The 16,096-nt window shown below is 36.6% G+C and overlaps 1 protein-coding gene across 1 annotated transcript in view; it reads right to left on the bottom strand.

The window, feature by feature from the left end:
• Window positions 1–16,096, bottom strand: part of LOC150089253 (BOS complex subunit ncln) — a 178,652-nt gene that overhangs the window by 123,128 nt on the left and 39,428 nt on the right. The window contains exons 4-5 of the mRNA XM_090390406.1: window positions 15,953–16,047; window positions 6,160–6,243 (exon numbers count right to left, since the gene is read on the bottom strand). Coding sequence (XP_090246532.1) covers window positions 6,160–6,243; window positions 15,953–16,047 — 179 coding nt within the window. The remainder of the gene's footprint in view (window positions 1–6,159; window positions 6,244–15,952; window positions 16,048–16,096) is intronic.

Below are 16,096 nucleotides of genomic sequence, written 5' to 3'. Positions count from 1 at the left end.
ACTGGTTTTGGTTTTGGTTTTTTTTTTTAGGAGCATTAGCAACTAAGGCCATATTGCTCCGGGATATGCAGTGGTCATTCCCTGAATGACCTTTCCGCATCCTCCATATTTGGTGGTGACGGGCTAGAACCCCGGTCTAATCAAGAAGCGTGTGCTACGCACTGCTGCTCCTTCCCATCTGGCTACGGAGGCGCCTCCTGAGCACGACAAAAGCTTGCCCAGATACACATGCTAGTACAGAATCTGTGCAGTGTGAAGTATTTAAAAGCAAAAGCATAAATAAAATGGGAATAATCTACAGATAAGAAGGTTGTGAAGGTTATGAGAGCCTCTTTATGGAAACAGAATGGGTGAGCAGGAGTGAATGTCTTATTATGAGTGATTTCAATTGTTCCTAACTGATTGAAGTGGGAGGGGAAACTCATCATGGGGAACAAAATTTTTAAATCAACTAGATGATTGTATCAGCATGTCAGGGAAGTAATAGGCACACAAATATTCTAGCCTTTATCATCACCCACAAACCAGATGGCACCTTAGTGCAGACAGTACAGTAATGTACAGTAACCATTAGAAGCCAGTGATTACAAAGTGGTATGCTGGATGATGAGTAGACAGGTAGAAATTGTTAAAGGCAAAAGGAGATTATAATGCCTTCAGGTGCTACATGGACAGTATCAAATGGGAAGACAGTTCACAGTGCAAATACATTAGATATGGTATATCTTTAAAGCTACAGTCAGAAAACTCCTGAATGCATATATACCACTGAGAAAACATAGCACTTTAACCAGCAAGTTTAAAAGAGCAGAAAAAGATGCATGAAAAAGTTAGTGCAATTAAAAGTACCACAGAAGGTTGGGCTGGCAAAAGCAGAATATGAGAGTGAGAGAGAGAGAGAGAGAGAGAGAGAGAGAGAGAGAGAGAGAGAGAGAGAGAGAGAGAGAGAGAGAGAGAAGCAGGGACAAAGAGCTTTTCATAGATGTGAATACAAGAAGCGAAGAGCAAGTCAGATGGAACCATTGCGCAATGGGCATTGGAAATCTTATGTTACCGAGCTGACATAGATGAATTGAACAGGTACTTTTGAATCAATATTTATAGAATAAAGACCCTTTATTCTATAAATAGTGAAGTTTGAAAGTATGAACTTAGGGATAATGAAATTTCAGAAGATTATTTATTAGAAAAACCATCACGGCTAAAGGCAAGTAAGGCACATATCCAGTAACTATGAGGGAGATGGCAAAAGAGTGCATTCAACCATTAAGGTTAATTTTGAAGGATCACTAGATCAGGAGAAATCCCCTTGGATTGCAGAAGTGCCAATGTATCGCCATTCTATAAAGGCAGTTTTAAAGAGTGAAGTTTGTAACTATTGATCAGTCAGTCTGACTTCAGTGGTGGGGAAAACCATGGAGGCAATGATCAGAAGTGCCTACAGGATCATATAAATGAAAAAGGAAATCTGAAGGAAACAGCATGGTTTTGTAAATGTAAAATCATGTTTAACCAGCCTGGTTAGATATTTTGACATAGTCACTAAAGAGCTTGATGTAGGAAATAATTTCGACATTGTTTACTTGAATTTCAGCAAAGTATTTGACTCAGTTCAATATGAGAGGTCACTGCGAGTTGGAACGTGGAATCAGAGGGAAAATCCTTAGATGGATCGCAGGGTGGCTGCAGTACAGGAGGCAGAGATTAATGGTGATTCTTCAGATTGGGCCAACTTAAGAGGTTGTGTTTCTACACGGAGAGTACTGGATTTACTGTTATTTTTGATTTTCTTAAATGATGGCGACAAAGGGATAAAGGGCATGATGTTAAAATCTGCAGATGAAGTCAAGATTGGCAGAGCAGTTAATGATTAGTGCTAAGCATTGCTTCTTCACGATAACTTAAATAGACTTTGGGGATGGTCAGAAAAATGACTATTATCTCTTAATGAAGCAAAATGCAAGATCTTACAATAACAACTCAAAATTAACTTACACATTTGGTTGGATTGAATTAAAGACAGTAGAGGGAGAAAGGGATTTTGGAGTTACAATACGGTCAGACATGAATGTCTCCAAGCATTATAGACAATCAGTAATCAAGGCTTGTGGTAAAGGTGACTACAATGATCTTAGACAGTTATTATATTCTGTTCAGTAGGACCTACTGAAGTATTAAGGGAAGTTTGTTTGTTATTTGGTTTTTAGGAGCATTAGCAACTACGGCCATATTGCTCCAGGGATATGCAGTGGTCATTCCCTGACCTTTCCGCATCCTCCATATTTGGTGTTAAGGGAAGTAACTGTAAAAGATTTCCATGAAATTTACTAAGAAATACTGTTTAAGGTTTAGACCTAATGATGGCAAATGAATTAATGATTAGTGACAGACAAGAAAAATGCATGGGATGATCGTAAATTAAAAGGGGACAGAAATATACACTAAATACAAACTAGTCTGCTAAGTCACACGGGGGGGGGGAGGTAGGCAAACTAAGGCAGATTACAAGAAATCTTTGGCTAAGAATGCAAAGAAAAGTAGCAAAGAGTTATTTGTTTACATTAATGCTAGAAGGAAAGGAATGAACCAAATTGGTTCAATAGATATGAAAGGCATAACTATTGGTGATCCTGTTCTGGTATTTATGTAAAATGTACATGTGACTTGAATAGCATTTGTCATTGCTAGACATTTGCTAGGCAAATACATAACTGCTATTTGTAAAGCACATATTGGCTTTGATTGAGAAGATATGCTCATTAAACAGTGTAGCACAATGTTTGTTTGTTTGTTAGTTGGTTTATAGGAGCATTAGCAACTAAGACCATATTGCTCTGGGGATCATTTCCTGAGCTTTCCACATCCCCCATATTTGGGGTCAAAGGCTCGAACCCCGGACTAATCAAGAAGCATGTGCTATGCACTGCTGCTCCTGCCCACCTGGCTACAGAGGTGCCGCAGCACAATGTAACAGACACAAGTGTGAGATACAGTCACAAGAGCAGCATGACAATGGAGAAAAAGAGAGGAACAGATGAAAAATTGAGGAAAAGAGTTCAGTAGTTTAATAGTATTATAAAAAGCTTATGCCTGAATGCACAATCATTCACAGAATTCATCATATGAGATGAATATGTTAAAGGAACAAAGGCTAATACAATTATTATTAATGGCAAAAAAAGACTACACTAGAACACTGCAGTTTTTATTCTTGGTTATTAACAGTTTGATAATTTTTGAACGAAAATATAAATAAAGACTTAAAGAGAAAATTATACACTCAATTTGAAGCATGTTTGGGTAAAAGGTATGTCATTAAGATTATGTTAACACATGTATCAGCACAAAAAAATACCCATAAAGTGAAAAACCATCTCAAATGCTTACATGTGGCTCACCTGTTCTTATCAGCTATTATTAACATGTATCAAAATTCATTTAATGAAAGTACAACTCCTCCAAAAAAAGAAAAAACTACTGAACTTTTTTTTTATTTTTGCCTCAGATCTCCAGTCAGAAGATCTGAGGCAAAAATGGGTAACTTTTATGGTTGTGTGTGATCTCGTTAAGAAAGTTGAAAAGATTCTTGAGATAGAGAAAAGGCACACACTGACAAACTGAATATATATTTTGTTTCAATACTGATGCATAAAGAAATGCTTAGAGATTAACATATCAGAATTATATCAACTTATAACTGGGAGCTGGATGATATTGTGGTAACTGAGAGAAAAATGGAGGGGACATCGTTGAAGCTAAAAGTAAATAAGGCACCTGTGACTGATGGAATGTATCCAATTATATTAAAAGTAGCAGCAAAAAAGTACACCTGTGGCAGAAGTAAACCTTCAGCTATAGCTATGAGAACATCCTTAGATTCAGGGAAGTTCCTATGGACTGGAGATGTGCAAATATATTCCCAATTCACAAAGTGGAATCTTAGGGTGAGATGAGTAATTTACAGACCTGTTAGCTTGACTTCTGTTCCAAGGAAATTAATGGAGGTCACTGGTAAAAGAAGTAATGCAGTTATACTGCAGTGACAGCATGGATTTGTTAAGGGGATGATCTTGTCTAACAATCTGAATGGATACTAAGAAGCAGTAAAAATGGCACTGCATGCAAAAAATAATTTTGACACCTTATACTTAGATTTCAAAAAAACTTTTGATACTGTTCCACATGAAAGACTGCTATATAAAAATTGAAGCAGTGTGGCATTAGAGGCAAACTGCTGCTATGGATAAAGGGATGGTTGGGTGGCAGAAACAGTGTTTATTCATGGGCACTGCTCTTCTTGAAGTTATTAGTAGAGTCCCTTATGATTCAGTGCTGGACCCTTGATTGTTTTCAATATTTATTAACAATACCGATGAAGACATGTGTTTAAAAAGTTTGCACATGATACAAAGGTTATTAGATGGTTAATGACAGATATTAGAGTAATACAGATTATTCCACAAAAAGACCTAGAAAAATTAGCCAGATGGGCTTAGAAGTGGCAACTGAGGTTTAATATTTAAAAATGCAAGACACTGCATATGAGAAACACTAATTCCAGAATATTGTGCCAACTAATTGGTACTGCAGGATAGTGGAGAATGAAAAAGACCTGGGGGGGGGGTAATTGCACAGTCAGGCATGAAGCTTACTGAGCAGTGCAGACAGGCGGGCTACTACAGTTCATGGGGTTCTATCAATGATATACAGGAATTTTACGAGCAGGGACAGGAGGGTGATTATCCTTTTGTATAAAACAGTGGATAGGCTGCACCTTGAGTGTTGTATACAGGTCTAGAAATCTCATTTCACGGAGGAGAGGTGGATCTCTTGGTATGAGTGCAAAAAAGAGGAAGAGCACCAAGATTATCAAAGGACAAAAAAAAGGATACTCTTACCATAAAAGACTTTGGCTCTGCAAACTGACGCATCTGGAAACTAGGCACCTGTGAGAATACCTGATTGAAGTGTTTAAGGCCTTAAATGGATTGAGTAAATGAAATGCAGATGGCATCTCTACCCGGGTTCATATGACACAAATAAGGAGGTGATTGGGTAAAAGCAGCATAAATTTAATATATTTATCCAAAGCAGCATAAATTTAAATTTATGTTCCCTTATGGAGGTCAGACTGTTGTAGGATTAATGTGCAAAAATTGGCTTTCAGCCATAGAGTGACCAATTGTCGGAATAAATTTCCATCTGGTGTTGTGGAGGTTTGTTTGTTGTTTGTTATTTGGTTTTTAGGAGCATTAGCAACTAAGGCCATATTGCTCCGGGATATGCGGTGGTCATTCCCTGACCTTTCCGCATCCTCCGTATTTGGTGGTGACGGGCTCGAACCCCGGTCTAATCAAGAAGCGTGTGCTACGCACTGCTGCTCCTTCCCACCTGGCTATGGAGGCGCCTGTTGTGGAGGTGGGAACAGGTTTGAATAAAGGTTGGAAAAGAATCTGCAGATAAAGAAACCATTAGACGATAGTGATCACAGTCTAATCTTAATCTATCAATGTAAGATTTATCTCACACTGATAGTTAAAGAGTTATAATCGATTAACAGCATTATAACAACAAATTAAGAGCTATAATTTCTCAAAAGAAAAAGAAAAGTATTTATGAACAACTTACCTAATATGCCAAGTTGTTCATAAATTGCTATACTCAGATTGCATAGTTTATCACTTTAAACAAAATTCATTTTAAAAATGAAAATTTTTTGGAAAAGACAATATTGTACACCCCTTTTCAGCTCCATAAACGCTAAGCTATGCAAAAATATTTTACAAAAGCATATTCATATTTTTCTTATTTCTTAAAACACTAAAATAGAAACGGAAAACTTAGACAGAAAAGTTAGGCAGCCCTTTATCCTACATTTTGCTGGCTTGTGCAAATAATTTACAGGATTTATCACAGTTTTATAAGAGAAACGAAACAAAAAATACTTTTCTTGAAAGATAATGTACATCATAGCTCGCTGGCTGGGCAGAGTGGTCATAGAGCAAGCTATAAACAATATTGAAAAATCAAAGCTACCCACATAAGCCTATTTTAAGTTTAAAAAAGCTAAAATTGAAGAACCTTCACAGATATATCTTTTTGGGATTTTTTTTTATTGTTTATATATATACTACACATGATTTCAGAAGGTTTACTTACTGGTGCAACACCATACGAATCGTAATGTGCCACAATTGCAACCGTTGGCAACTGTTCTTCTACTCCAAATCCTGATAATTTACCCTAAAGAAGGAAAAATAAAAAAAAATGTTACATTTTCACAGAAAATACTTGATTTTTACCACTGTTTTTTCATAATTAGAAACAAACTAGCACTAATAAAAACAGTTAAAGGCTCAGTCATTATCACAGTTTTTTTTTTTTTTATGAAACGCCAACATGCACGAGAGGTATTAAGAACAATAGTACTAGGTACTGAGAATGGATGAAGGTTGAGAAGATGAAAGAAGCTACTTGTTGACATTAGACTTCAATTTCTATAGATTGAAATTTTCAGGAAATACAGTCAGTTCTGCTATAATGCGGTACATGTATTCCTAAAAACCTCCGTGTTATGGTATTTTGCACATAAAAACAACAACAGGGCGTGTGGGGAAATAAGGGATAGGGGCACAGAACTTGAAAAAAATGTTCATTCCGGTAAGTAAAACACTAAAAAAGTTAGAAACCCAATAAAATTACTAACATAGGTTTAAACATCTTAAATTTCTAATAAATAAATAAATATTACAGTAAATATAGCAATTTACCTTGACAAAATATGAAGTTGACCGATATTTTTCTTCACTGACGTTTTTTTTTGGATTGTAAAATTTAAAACAGTAAAAAAGATAAACAATCAATAACAACGAACATGGCATACACAAATTGCATAAGCTCTGAGACAAGTTTACAAAGCTTAAAAAATAGAAATGAAGAGAAGATTCTAAAAATTTATTTATGCTTTTTACATGATTGAAGATTTCATGGAAGTGGAAACACATTTCACCAAACCGAGAACTGCAAATTGTTTTTATTATTTTATGGTAGTGACCTGCAGAAATGTACTCTTCAGCTCAAGCTATCATGACTCACGAAATTTCTGTTTGAACAGAAAAATGTGAGCTCTGGCAAACATGAGTCAGCTTACAATATCACGTGTTATCTTGTGAATACAGCTAATGACAACAGTGTGTCTCTGACCAATACAACTACAGTAAATGGGAAATATAGCTCTCACACATTTGACGTTTGACATTTTTTAAGCTTCGTAAACTTGTATGTATTGCTGCGCAGGTCACTACGTTCAGCTTAGTTCCGGGTTTTGCATTCACCTGATATTACTCGCACACGAAATCGTGCACGAGCCAACGTGACAATCACATTATACTTGCATTGTTCCCTAATATATCAGTCGCACTGGAGCAAATTCGCATTGCAAAAATGCGCATTATAGCAGAACTGACTGTATGTATACGGGGACACTGTTCCAGAAAATGCAGATTGAAGGAATAAATAAGGAAGAAGAAGTCGGTTCTTTTGAGATTGAAGTTCGACAGTGAAAAAATGTTGAGTGGTTGCTGCATTTTGGAGTGGTTTGGAAGAGAGAGTGGGAATTATAGATGTTGTTGTTGTTGTTTTGGTTTTTAGGAGCATTAGCAACTAAGGCCATATTGATCCGGGAATATGCGGTGGTCACTCCCTGACCTTTCCGCATCCTCCGTATTTGGTGGTGACGGGCTCGAACCCCGGTCTAATCAAGAAGCGTGTGCTACGCACTGTTGCTCCTTCCCACCTGGCTATGGAGGCGCCTCGGGAATTATAGAAGCCAATTCAGAAGAACAATGCCATGGAAGAATCTACAGAAAAGGCATGTAGCAGAAACAAAGGGAAAGTGGAGAGACTTTGTTTGAGATGCCTAACTGCCCTCTTCTGAATGGAATCTAGAAGCCTGAGAGACGTTTTGGGGGCACTGCCCCAGATGTGGAAACAATATTCTGTGGTAGGGCAGATTTCCAATTTGTACAGAGGAAACAGCAGTTTGAAAGAAAAGTAAGGTTGAGTGAAAGAGAAAACCCAATTTTTTAGAAGCTGAGAAGCAATATATGTAATGTGCTTATGCCAAGAGAGATTAAAAGTCAGTGTAATCCACAACAGAGATATATGATTTGGCCAAGAAATCAGTGTCATCAAAGATAAGCACAGGAACAGAAGAGACCTTTTTACATTTCATTTGCTTTTTTTTTAGGAGCATTAGCAACTAAGGCCATATTGCTCCGGGAATATGCGGTGGTTATTCCCTTGACCTTTCCGCATCCTCCGCATTTGGTGGTGATGGGCTCGAACCCCGGTCTAATCGAGAAGCGTGTGCTACGCACTACTGCTCCTTCCCACCTGGCTACGGAGGTGCCACCTTTTTACAAAATATACGACAGGACTGAGTTTTAAAAGTATTGAAACCAACTAAGTTACCTTTGCCCTACTGGAGAATTATCTGCAGATCAGCATTTAAGGAACTGGTAGTAGATATTTGATTAAATTGAAGCTGTTTCTGCAGGGCGAGGTTTCTCAAACTGGAAGGTAGAATGAATGTGCTATCATCAGCAAAACTGTCAATGGAAAGTCAATGGAAAGTCATTAACATACAATAGAAAAGGAGTGGGAGAAATAAATGAACCTTGGGGAACATCAGTATTAGTGGAGAAGTCTGATCGTCTGGCGACTAGACACCTACGAGGTGATCTGATTGAGGTGTTTAAGACTTGGAATGGTTTGAGTTAGAGCAAGAGAAAGAATAGTTTGAGTAAGAGGAAGAATCCCATCAATGCATAAATTGAAATTGAGGAAGGACGGTTGCAGAATAGATGTGCAGAAATTTGCCTTTGGCCAGACTTCCATCTATTGTAGTGGAAATTGATAGATTAAATAAATTCAAGGACTAGACAAAATTTTGGAGGGAATGGATACATGAAATGGGAAGTTTTTTTTTTGGCTGATGCTGTATAAGTTTGCTTTCTTGCATCATATGCCACTACTAATGATAAATTAGAAGACAAGAGAGCCATCTGCCATCATCCTCAGTGAGCCATCAGAGTAAACTAAATACCCAATTACAAAAAAACAGTCAAGAGCTTTTGAAATATTAAGAGCAACTGCTTGAGCTTCACTAAACTTTTCCATTGAATTTGTCTATAGATGGTTAACATAAGGCAGTATATCAATACTGATGGAATCCATACTGGCAATCAATGATCAGATGTAAGGTTTCTAGATAGTTTAAGAGGTGGTTAATTGATTTCTCCATTACTTCAGAAAGTGTAGAAGTGCAATGGGACAATAGTTGGATGGGAGGGATTTGTCACCCTTTTTATGACCTGGCTGAATATGAGCAAATTTCCAGGTAGAAGTAGCTCAAAAGCACAAGTTTTGAGAACGAGTGGAAAAATACCATTAAGACCTGGAGCTTTCTTAGCATCAAGATTGTTCAAAATCTTTCTGACATCCTTTTGACGGAAGATCACAAGTGGTATTGAATGGAGTGTACTGGGAATGGTAGGAGGTGGTTTACCAAGATCATCAACACACGAGTCAGAAGAAAAGTAGGATGCTAGAAGGTCAGTTTTATCTTTGGCTAAAGTGGCAATAGAATAATATGGTTTGACAGTGATGGAATAGAAATGGGCAAAAGTTGTGGCCAATAGTTTTGGCAAAAGATCAGAATGCTTGACTACCATTTGGATAAGAAGAAAGTTTTCTACTCTTAGCCTGTTTTAAATCTAATTTAGACTGATTAATAACTGCTTTACAATTGTTGCAAGCTTCGGTGTAGACAGAAAATGAACCTGGAGATTTGGATACAAGCCAATTGTAATATGCAACATTCTTATCATGAGCAGCCTTAGCACATTTATCAAAATATCCATTATCAAAATATCATGAACAGGATAAATGTCTAATCCTAAGTATGTAGGACTAGACATTTAGGAGAGTTCTTTACATTGTTTTATACCTGTTTTGAACCTAGCAATAATCTAGTCAAAATTTACTTCCATTCCGAGCCATTTTCCATGTATATTTTCTTTTTTTATGATGGAATTTCGCAAAAATCCACCAACTCCCCCCCCCCTCTAATTCTACCTATCTAGCCCCTTATTATCCCTTATACTTTCTCTCCTTTTCTCCTCCAAATACTACATTCCAGTCACTCATATCACCAAAAATTTGTTTGCCTGAATACGGTGCTGTTTCTTGTAATCTGTATATCTTGTGAACTCCTCTGACCGTTTGGTCGTCCCGGAGTATAAACAGAAAATTTATTTATTATTATTTATTTATCTAATTACACTTTCTAGTTGCTCATATATCTCCCCAATATCCTCTTCCTCGTGTTCTGTTGTTGGCATATATATATTTGTACTAACGTCATTCCCTTTGGTTCTGTCTTCATTCTTACAACCTAATAATACCATCACTTCCACACTTCCAGATACCTACTTACTCAAAGCCATTCCTACTCCATTCTTACTCTCATTACCTATAGAATATAAAAGCTGTACTCCATTACTTCTAAAGTCCCATTTCTCTTTTCATCTTGTCTCACACAACACCGTAATATCTATTTTACCTCATTCCATTAACCCACTTCAACTTCTCTAATTTGCCCATCTATTCATTGTCCTAACATTCCAGCTACTTTCTCCTCCTCTTCCTATGTCTGTCCCATTCTTCCTGATTACATCTTGGAAATTTCACTGGTTAATGACCTGTGACACCTTCTGAACTCTCACACCAGGCCTTACATTTTGGTTCACTGCCACGTTCTCACTGTCAGATATAACTCTTGTGCTGTATGCCATATCTATGGTTAAAATAAATAGTTGAGGTAGTTCTCCAACTGTCCACAATTTGGGTGGGACAAGTACCCTTAGAGAAAAGGTATTCTGACTGCAAAAAAAGAAAAAAAAGGAAAAGAAAAGAAAAAGTATTTTCATTGTACACTGATAAATCTCATAAAATTAACAAAGAGAACTTTAAAAACTGCACAAAGTTATTTTGTTTTATATATATTACTTTAACTTTATTATTAATAAATGTTATTTTTGTTTTTATATGTGGAGCCAGCAATAATTCGTTTAGTTTAAGTTAGGATGACTGACATGGTTTTCAATGTTTTGTTCTAGTATCACAAAAGTTTCTTTTCTTGATAAAAATGTCCCATATTTTCTTGAAATGTCCAAGTTTTCAGAAATTTTAAATATAAAGCTTTACCTCTGAGTTATCTTCCTCTCCACCTGTAGGAATTCATTTTCAGTCTGAAATCAGATATACAAATAATACTCTATTAAACACATTCACATTTATATAGTGCTGGAAAAATCCCCTTATGCATATAAATTCACCAAGAGTTGATTCTAAGAAAAAAAAGAATGCCAGCTGGGCACATATTTCCTTCTCTTCTTTTTTATCTATAGGCAATCTTAGGTAGTGCAGATTTTGAATGCATCTGCTGTGCTTCATACAGAGCACTCTTCTGTAAGCTAAAATATGAAACTCCACATGAACAAACAATCTGCATTGTGTGGTTGGATCATTTCCATTGCAGTCGCCACTGATCTTGCACAAGGATGTGCAATTGATTGGATACTATGATGCAGTCACAAAAGAACTGGATGCACGGAATAACTTTGATATTATATACTTGGATCTTAGAAAGACTTTTGATACTGTTGCACATGGAAGACTGCTGCACAAATTGGAGCAGTGTGGCATGGGAGGCAAATTGCTGCTATGGATAAAGGGGTGGTTGAGGGGGAGAAGACAGAGAGTGGTAATCAATGGATACTGCTCATTGTGGACTAACGTTATTAGTGGAGTCCCTCAGGGTTCAGTACTGGGTCCATTACTGTTTTCTGTATTTATAAATGATATTGATGATGGTATATCAAGCTTAATATCCAAGTTTACAGACGATACAAAGGTTGGCAGGGTTGTCAAGGACACTACTGACACTATGCTACTGCAAAAGGATTTGGAAAGGATGAGCAGATGGGCTGAGAGGTGGCAAATGAAGTTTAACATTGACAAAAGTACTACATATGGGAAACAGCAACCCCAGAGCAACGTATCAACTCTGTGGTACTACACTGACAGTGGTAGAGAATGAAAGGGACCTGGGGGTGGTTGTGCAGGCAGATATGAAGTTTTCTGAGCAGTGCAGACGGGCTGCAAGAGTAGCTCATGGTGTATTGTCGATGATATATAGGAATTTTTCTAGCAGGGATAAGGAGGTGATTATTCCCTTGTATAAGGCAATGGTCAGGCCACACCTAGAGTACCGTATATAGGCCTGGAAGCCTCATTTCAAGAAGGATGTAGAGATGCTGGAACGAGTACAGAGAAGGGCAACAAGATTAGGGGTGCTCTTACGAGGAAAGGCTTAAGTTTTGCAAATTACAGTGTCTGGAGACTAGGCACCAGCGGGGTGATCTGATAGAGGTGTATAAAGCCTTGAATGGTTTGAGCATGCTCAATGCTGATGGGATTCTTCCTCTTGCTCAGAATAATCACCTGAGAGGGCATAAATTCAAATTGAGGAAAGACAGATGCAGGATAGATGTGAGGAAATTTGCCTTTAGCCAGCGGGTGGTTGGTTGGTGGAACAGACTTCCATCCCTTGTCATGGAAGTTGATAGCCTAAATAAGTTTAAGGCTCAGCTGGACAGGTATTTCGAACGAACAGAGGGGTGAAGTGGAAGTGGTTATTTTTTTTTTATTTATTTATTATTATTTTTTTTTTTGGCTGATGCTGCATAAGCTTGCTTTCTTGCATCAAATGCCTCTACTAATGCTAATGCTAATGTTCTTTTCATTACCAGTTTGTAAAACTTTGTCATTCTGAGAATTTTGTTCAATAAAAAATATAAAAATAAATAAATAAATTTTCTGATTAGTCTGGGACAACCACATTGTCAGAGGAGTTCAGAAAGTATAGAGAGAATACAAGAAACAACACCATATGTAGCAGTCACATGAGGCTGAAACAAGGCCACACAAAACACATGTACTTATGCACCCTCGTGCCTGACCACTCAGCTAAAGTAACCTTAGTAACATATAACAAGTTACTGACAAATTAAAAAAATTTGTTGATTAAGTTTATACCAAGCAATGGTATCTCTCATATTGTGGAGTTATACTACATAACCGTTTTGCCATCATTGCATCACTTTGGTACCTACCCACCGAAGAAGGGCCAAATAGCCCTGAAATGGTGAGTGGGTGGTGCCGTCTGGGTGGTGGTATCCATCTGAGAATAAGTAACATTAGTGTTTCCCCAGGTGAAGCATTACTTATTCGAAGCAGTGCAATATCATGGCAACTCGTTGTGAAGGTATGCACAATATGAGATATAACTTAAAACGATGCCGCCTTATAAATATTCTGTTAATTCAGAAATGGCTGTGTATTAATGATGCTATTGCACTTAATACATACATAGACCAAGCAATGGATTGAGTATTAAAAATGTTCAAAGATTCCCAGTATCATAGGACAATAAAAAAAAGTTTATTTCATATTTTTCCAGGCATTATATACATTGCCTAGGCATCCTATTCAATGCCTGGATTCTACACTTTGCCAGTAACATATATAACATGCCTTGTCTAGTCGAGCTTGGGGAAGTTCAGAGGTCAGCTGGATAGGCATCTATATGAGGAGGGAATCAAATAATTAATTTATTATTATTGTTTTAATTTTTATTTTATTATTTTTTTTTGACTGGTGCAGCATAAATCCAATCAATTACCCTTCTGATGTGTTAAAGAACTGGATAAAGCATCTTCAGACACTATTTAAAAATATATGAAGGAATGGGCAACGTTTCTTAAACAATGCAAATCTTATTTTGACTATTACTACACAGCAGTTGTAACTCCACAAAGATCAAGCCTAAAACTGTTAATGAGCTATAAGGATTGCACACGGACCTTATTCCAATTAAGGCTTTGAATGGATTTGGCAAGCTCACAGCTAATGGCATTGTTCCACTTGCTTAGGCTACACACGAGGGGGCATAAATTAAAATTGAGGAAGAATAGTTCCAGGATAGATGTGTGGAAGTTTTCCTTCAGCCAGAGGCTGGTTGTTTGAATAAATTCAGGAAGAATTAGACAAACTGTTAGAGGAGATGAACAGGTGATGTAGGAAGGTTTTTTTTTTTTTGCTGATGCTTTATAAGCTTTCTTTCTTGCATCATTTGCCACTACTAATATTAAGTTCGCAAAATATTAAGGATGCTCAGTATTTAAAAGTCCTGCTCAGACTTTGAAGAATGTTTCTGAAAATTTGCCTTTGCAACCAACACAAAGTAATATACACTGAAGAATCAGATAACTAAAGTGTTTGTTTAGATGAAGATTCAGCATGACCATTAAGTTTATTAAATTTTCGTAGATTTTTTTGTAACAATTCATTAAATTTTTGTATCTTTCTTTGTAACAGTTCATTGAATTTATTTATTTATGTCAATAAAGTGATTTCAATATATTATTGTAATTCAAATAATCAAACTACTCTTCAAAATACCTTTCCATTCATAGGCAATAACAATTAGAGTTCTGAATCTTGCATAAAAATCAACATCTTCCAATCAACATTTTATTATCTACAGTAGTGATCAACATTTTATGCGAATTAATTTTCAAGCAAGAAGCCCAGAAAGTTTACTTTGAATTCAGAAAACTACTTCATTCTTCCCTTGTGCTCTTCAGTTGTATACAAGAATACTAACCCTTCGTCTATACATAATCCTCAATATTATTTGCCATGTTACTGTACTAAGTGCAATTTTCCAGACACATATAAAAATACTAGACCCCCCCCCCCTTTATCCAGAGCCTCAAAATCAAGTTAAATATAAAAACTGCCTGTCTTCAAAGGTGGTACCTCAGGTAGCAATTTGAAATTGTGGTTCTCTAGTCTGCTACTGAAATACAAATCATGTTCATAGTTTCTTTTTTTTTTTTTTTTTTTTTTGGAACTTCAGCTACTCCACTTGCAGTATTCCAGACTGTGTGTTTTACTATGTCATATGTTGTTTTTTTTTTGTTTGTGTTTATTATTATTATTATTATTGTGTATTAAGTCTGCACAAGTTTGTGCTTATAGTCCAATCAAGATGCTGTGCAGACCAAGCCAAAAAACTAGGAATAAGTCATAAGGAAAACACCACTCTAGCTGACCTCAGCTCACTATAGTCTCAATTGAAGAACTGCTTAAAAATTCCTCCAGTCTTCAATGAGATCTGAACCCAGACCTCTTAAAATGAGTGACAAGTGATAAACACACTATGATATCTACAGTGCTTGGAAAGACAAACTTACTAGAGTAAGCATTCTCTCCATCAGAACGTGACTCACATAATGCATTCATTTATACAGTGATAAAGTACACCTATGTTTATATTCTTCTTTTTAATATATCACCAACTGATGACACTCTGGACTAATGACAGTGATAACATCTTTTGTTAAGTCAAATTTAATTGTGCTTTTCTTGGCTGTCCAGATTGTGCAGTTTGTTATTTGTATCATTTGCATTAAGCTCTAATTATGATTATGGAAAAGCACAATCTGAGTTACAACAGTCAGATTAAATGTTTCCAAGAACATATTAAGTCAGATAATGATATTATAAGTAAGTGTTAGGTTTTGGACTGAAAATCAGACTAATTCCCTTAAGGGGATTTGCTGCCATCAATCTGATATTAAACTAGCTAAGTAAGGGGGAGGGGGGTACTATATTAATGTTCCAAGTCATTCTTTGCAATCCAACATGCTCTTGACAGATAACTAGTTCTCCTTTGGTTCCAATGTTATATAGTTTTAGTACAAGAAACCTCTCTTAACCTAACAAAACATAAAAACCAGAACACAGATTTTGGGTTGCTTACTTGGATACTGGAGATCTGTACATCAGAAATGGCTTTAGGCTGTGCACCTGAAACAACAAGCTGAAATCCACTGCTTGTAATAGTACCCAAAATCTCTGCAATAAAACAAAATTAATATATAAAAAATTCTGAACATGAAAAGCA

Source organism: Mastigoproctus giganteus, chromosome 2, assembly GCF_048544385.1.
Source record: "Mastigoproctus giganteus isolate SK-2022 chromosome 2, ASM4854438v1, whole genome shotgun sequence".
NCBI classification, from domain to species: domain Eukaryota; kingdom Metazoa; phylum Arthropoda; class Arachnida; order Uropygi; family Thelyphonidae; genus Mastigoproctus; species Mastigoproctus giganteus.
This window is presented reverse-complemented; position numbering and strand designations above follow the sequence as displayed.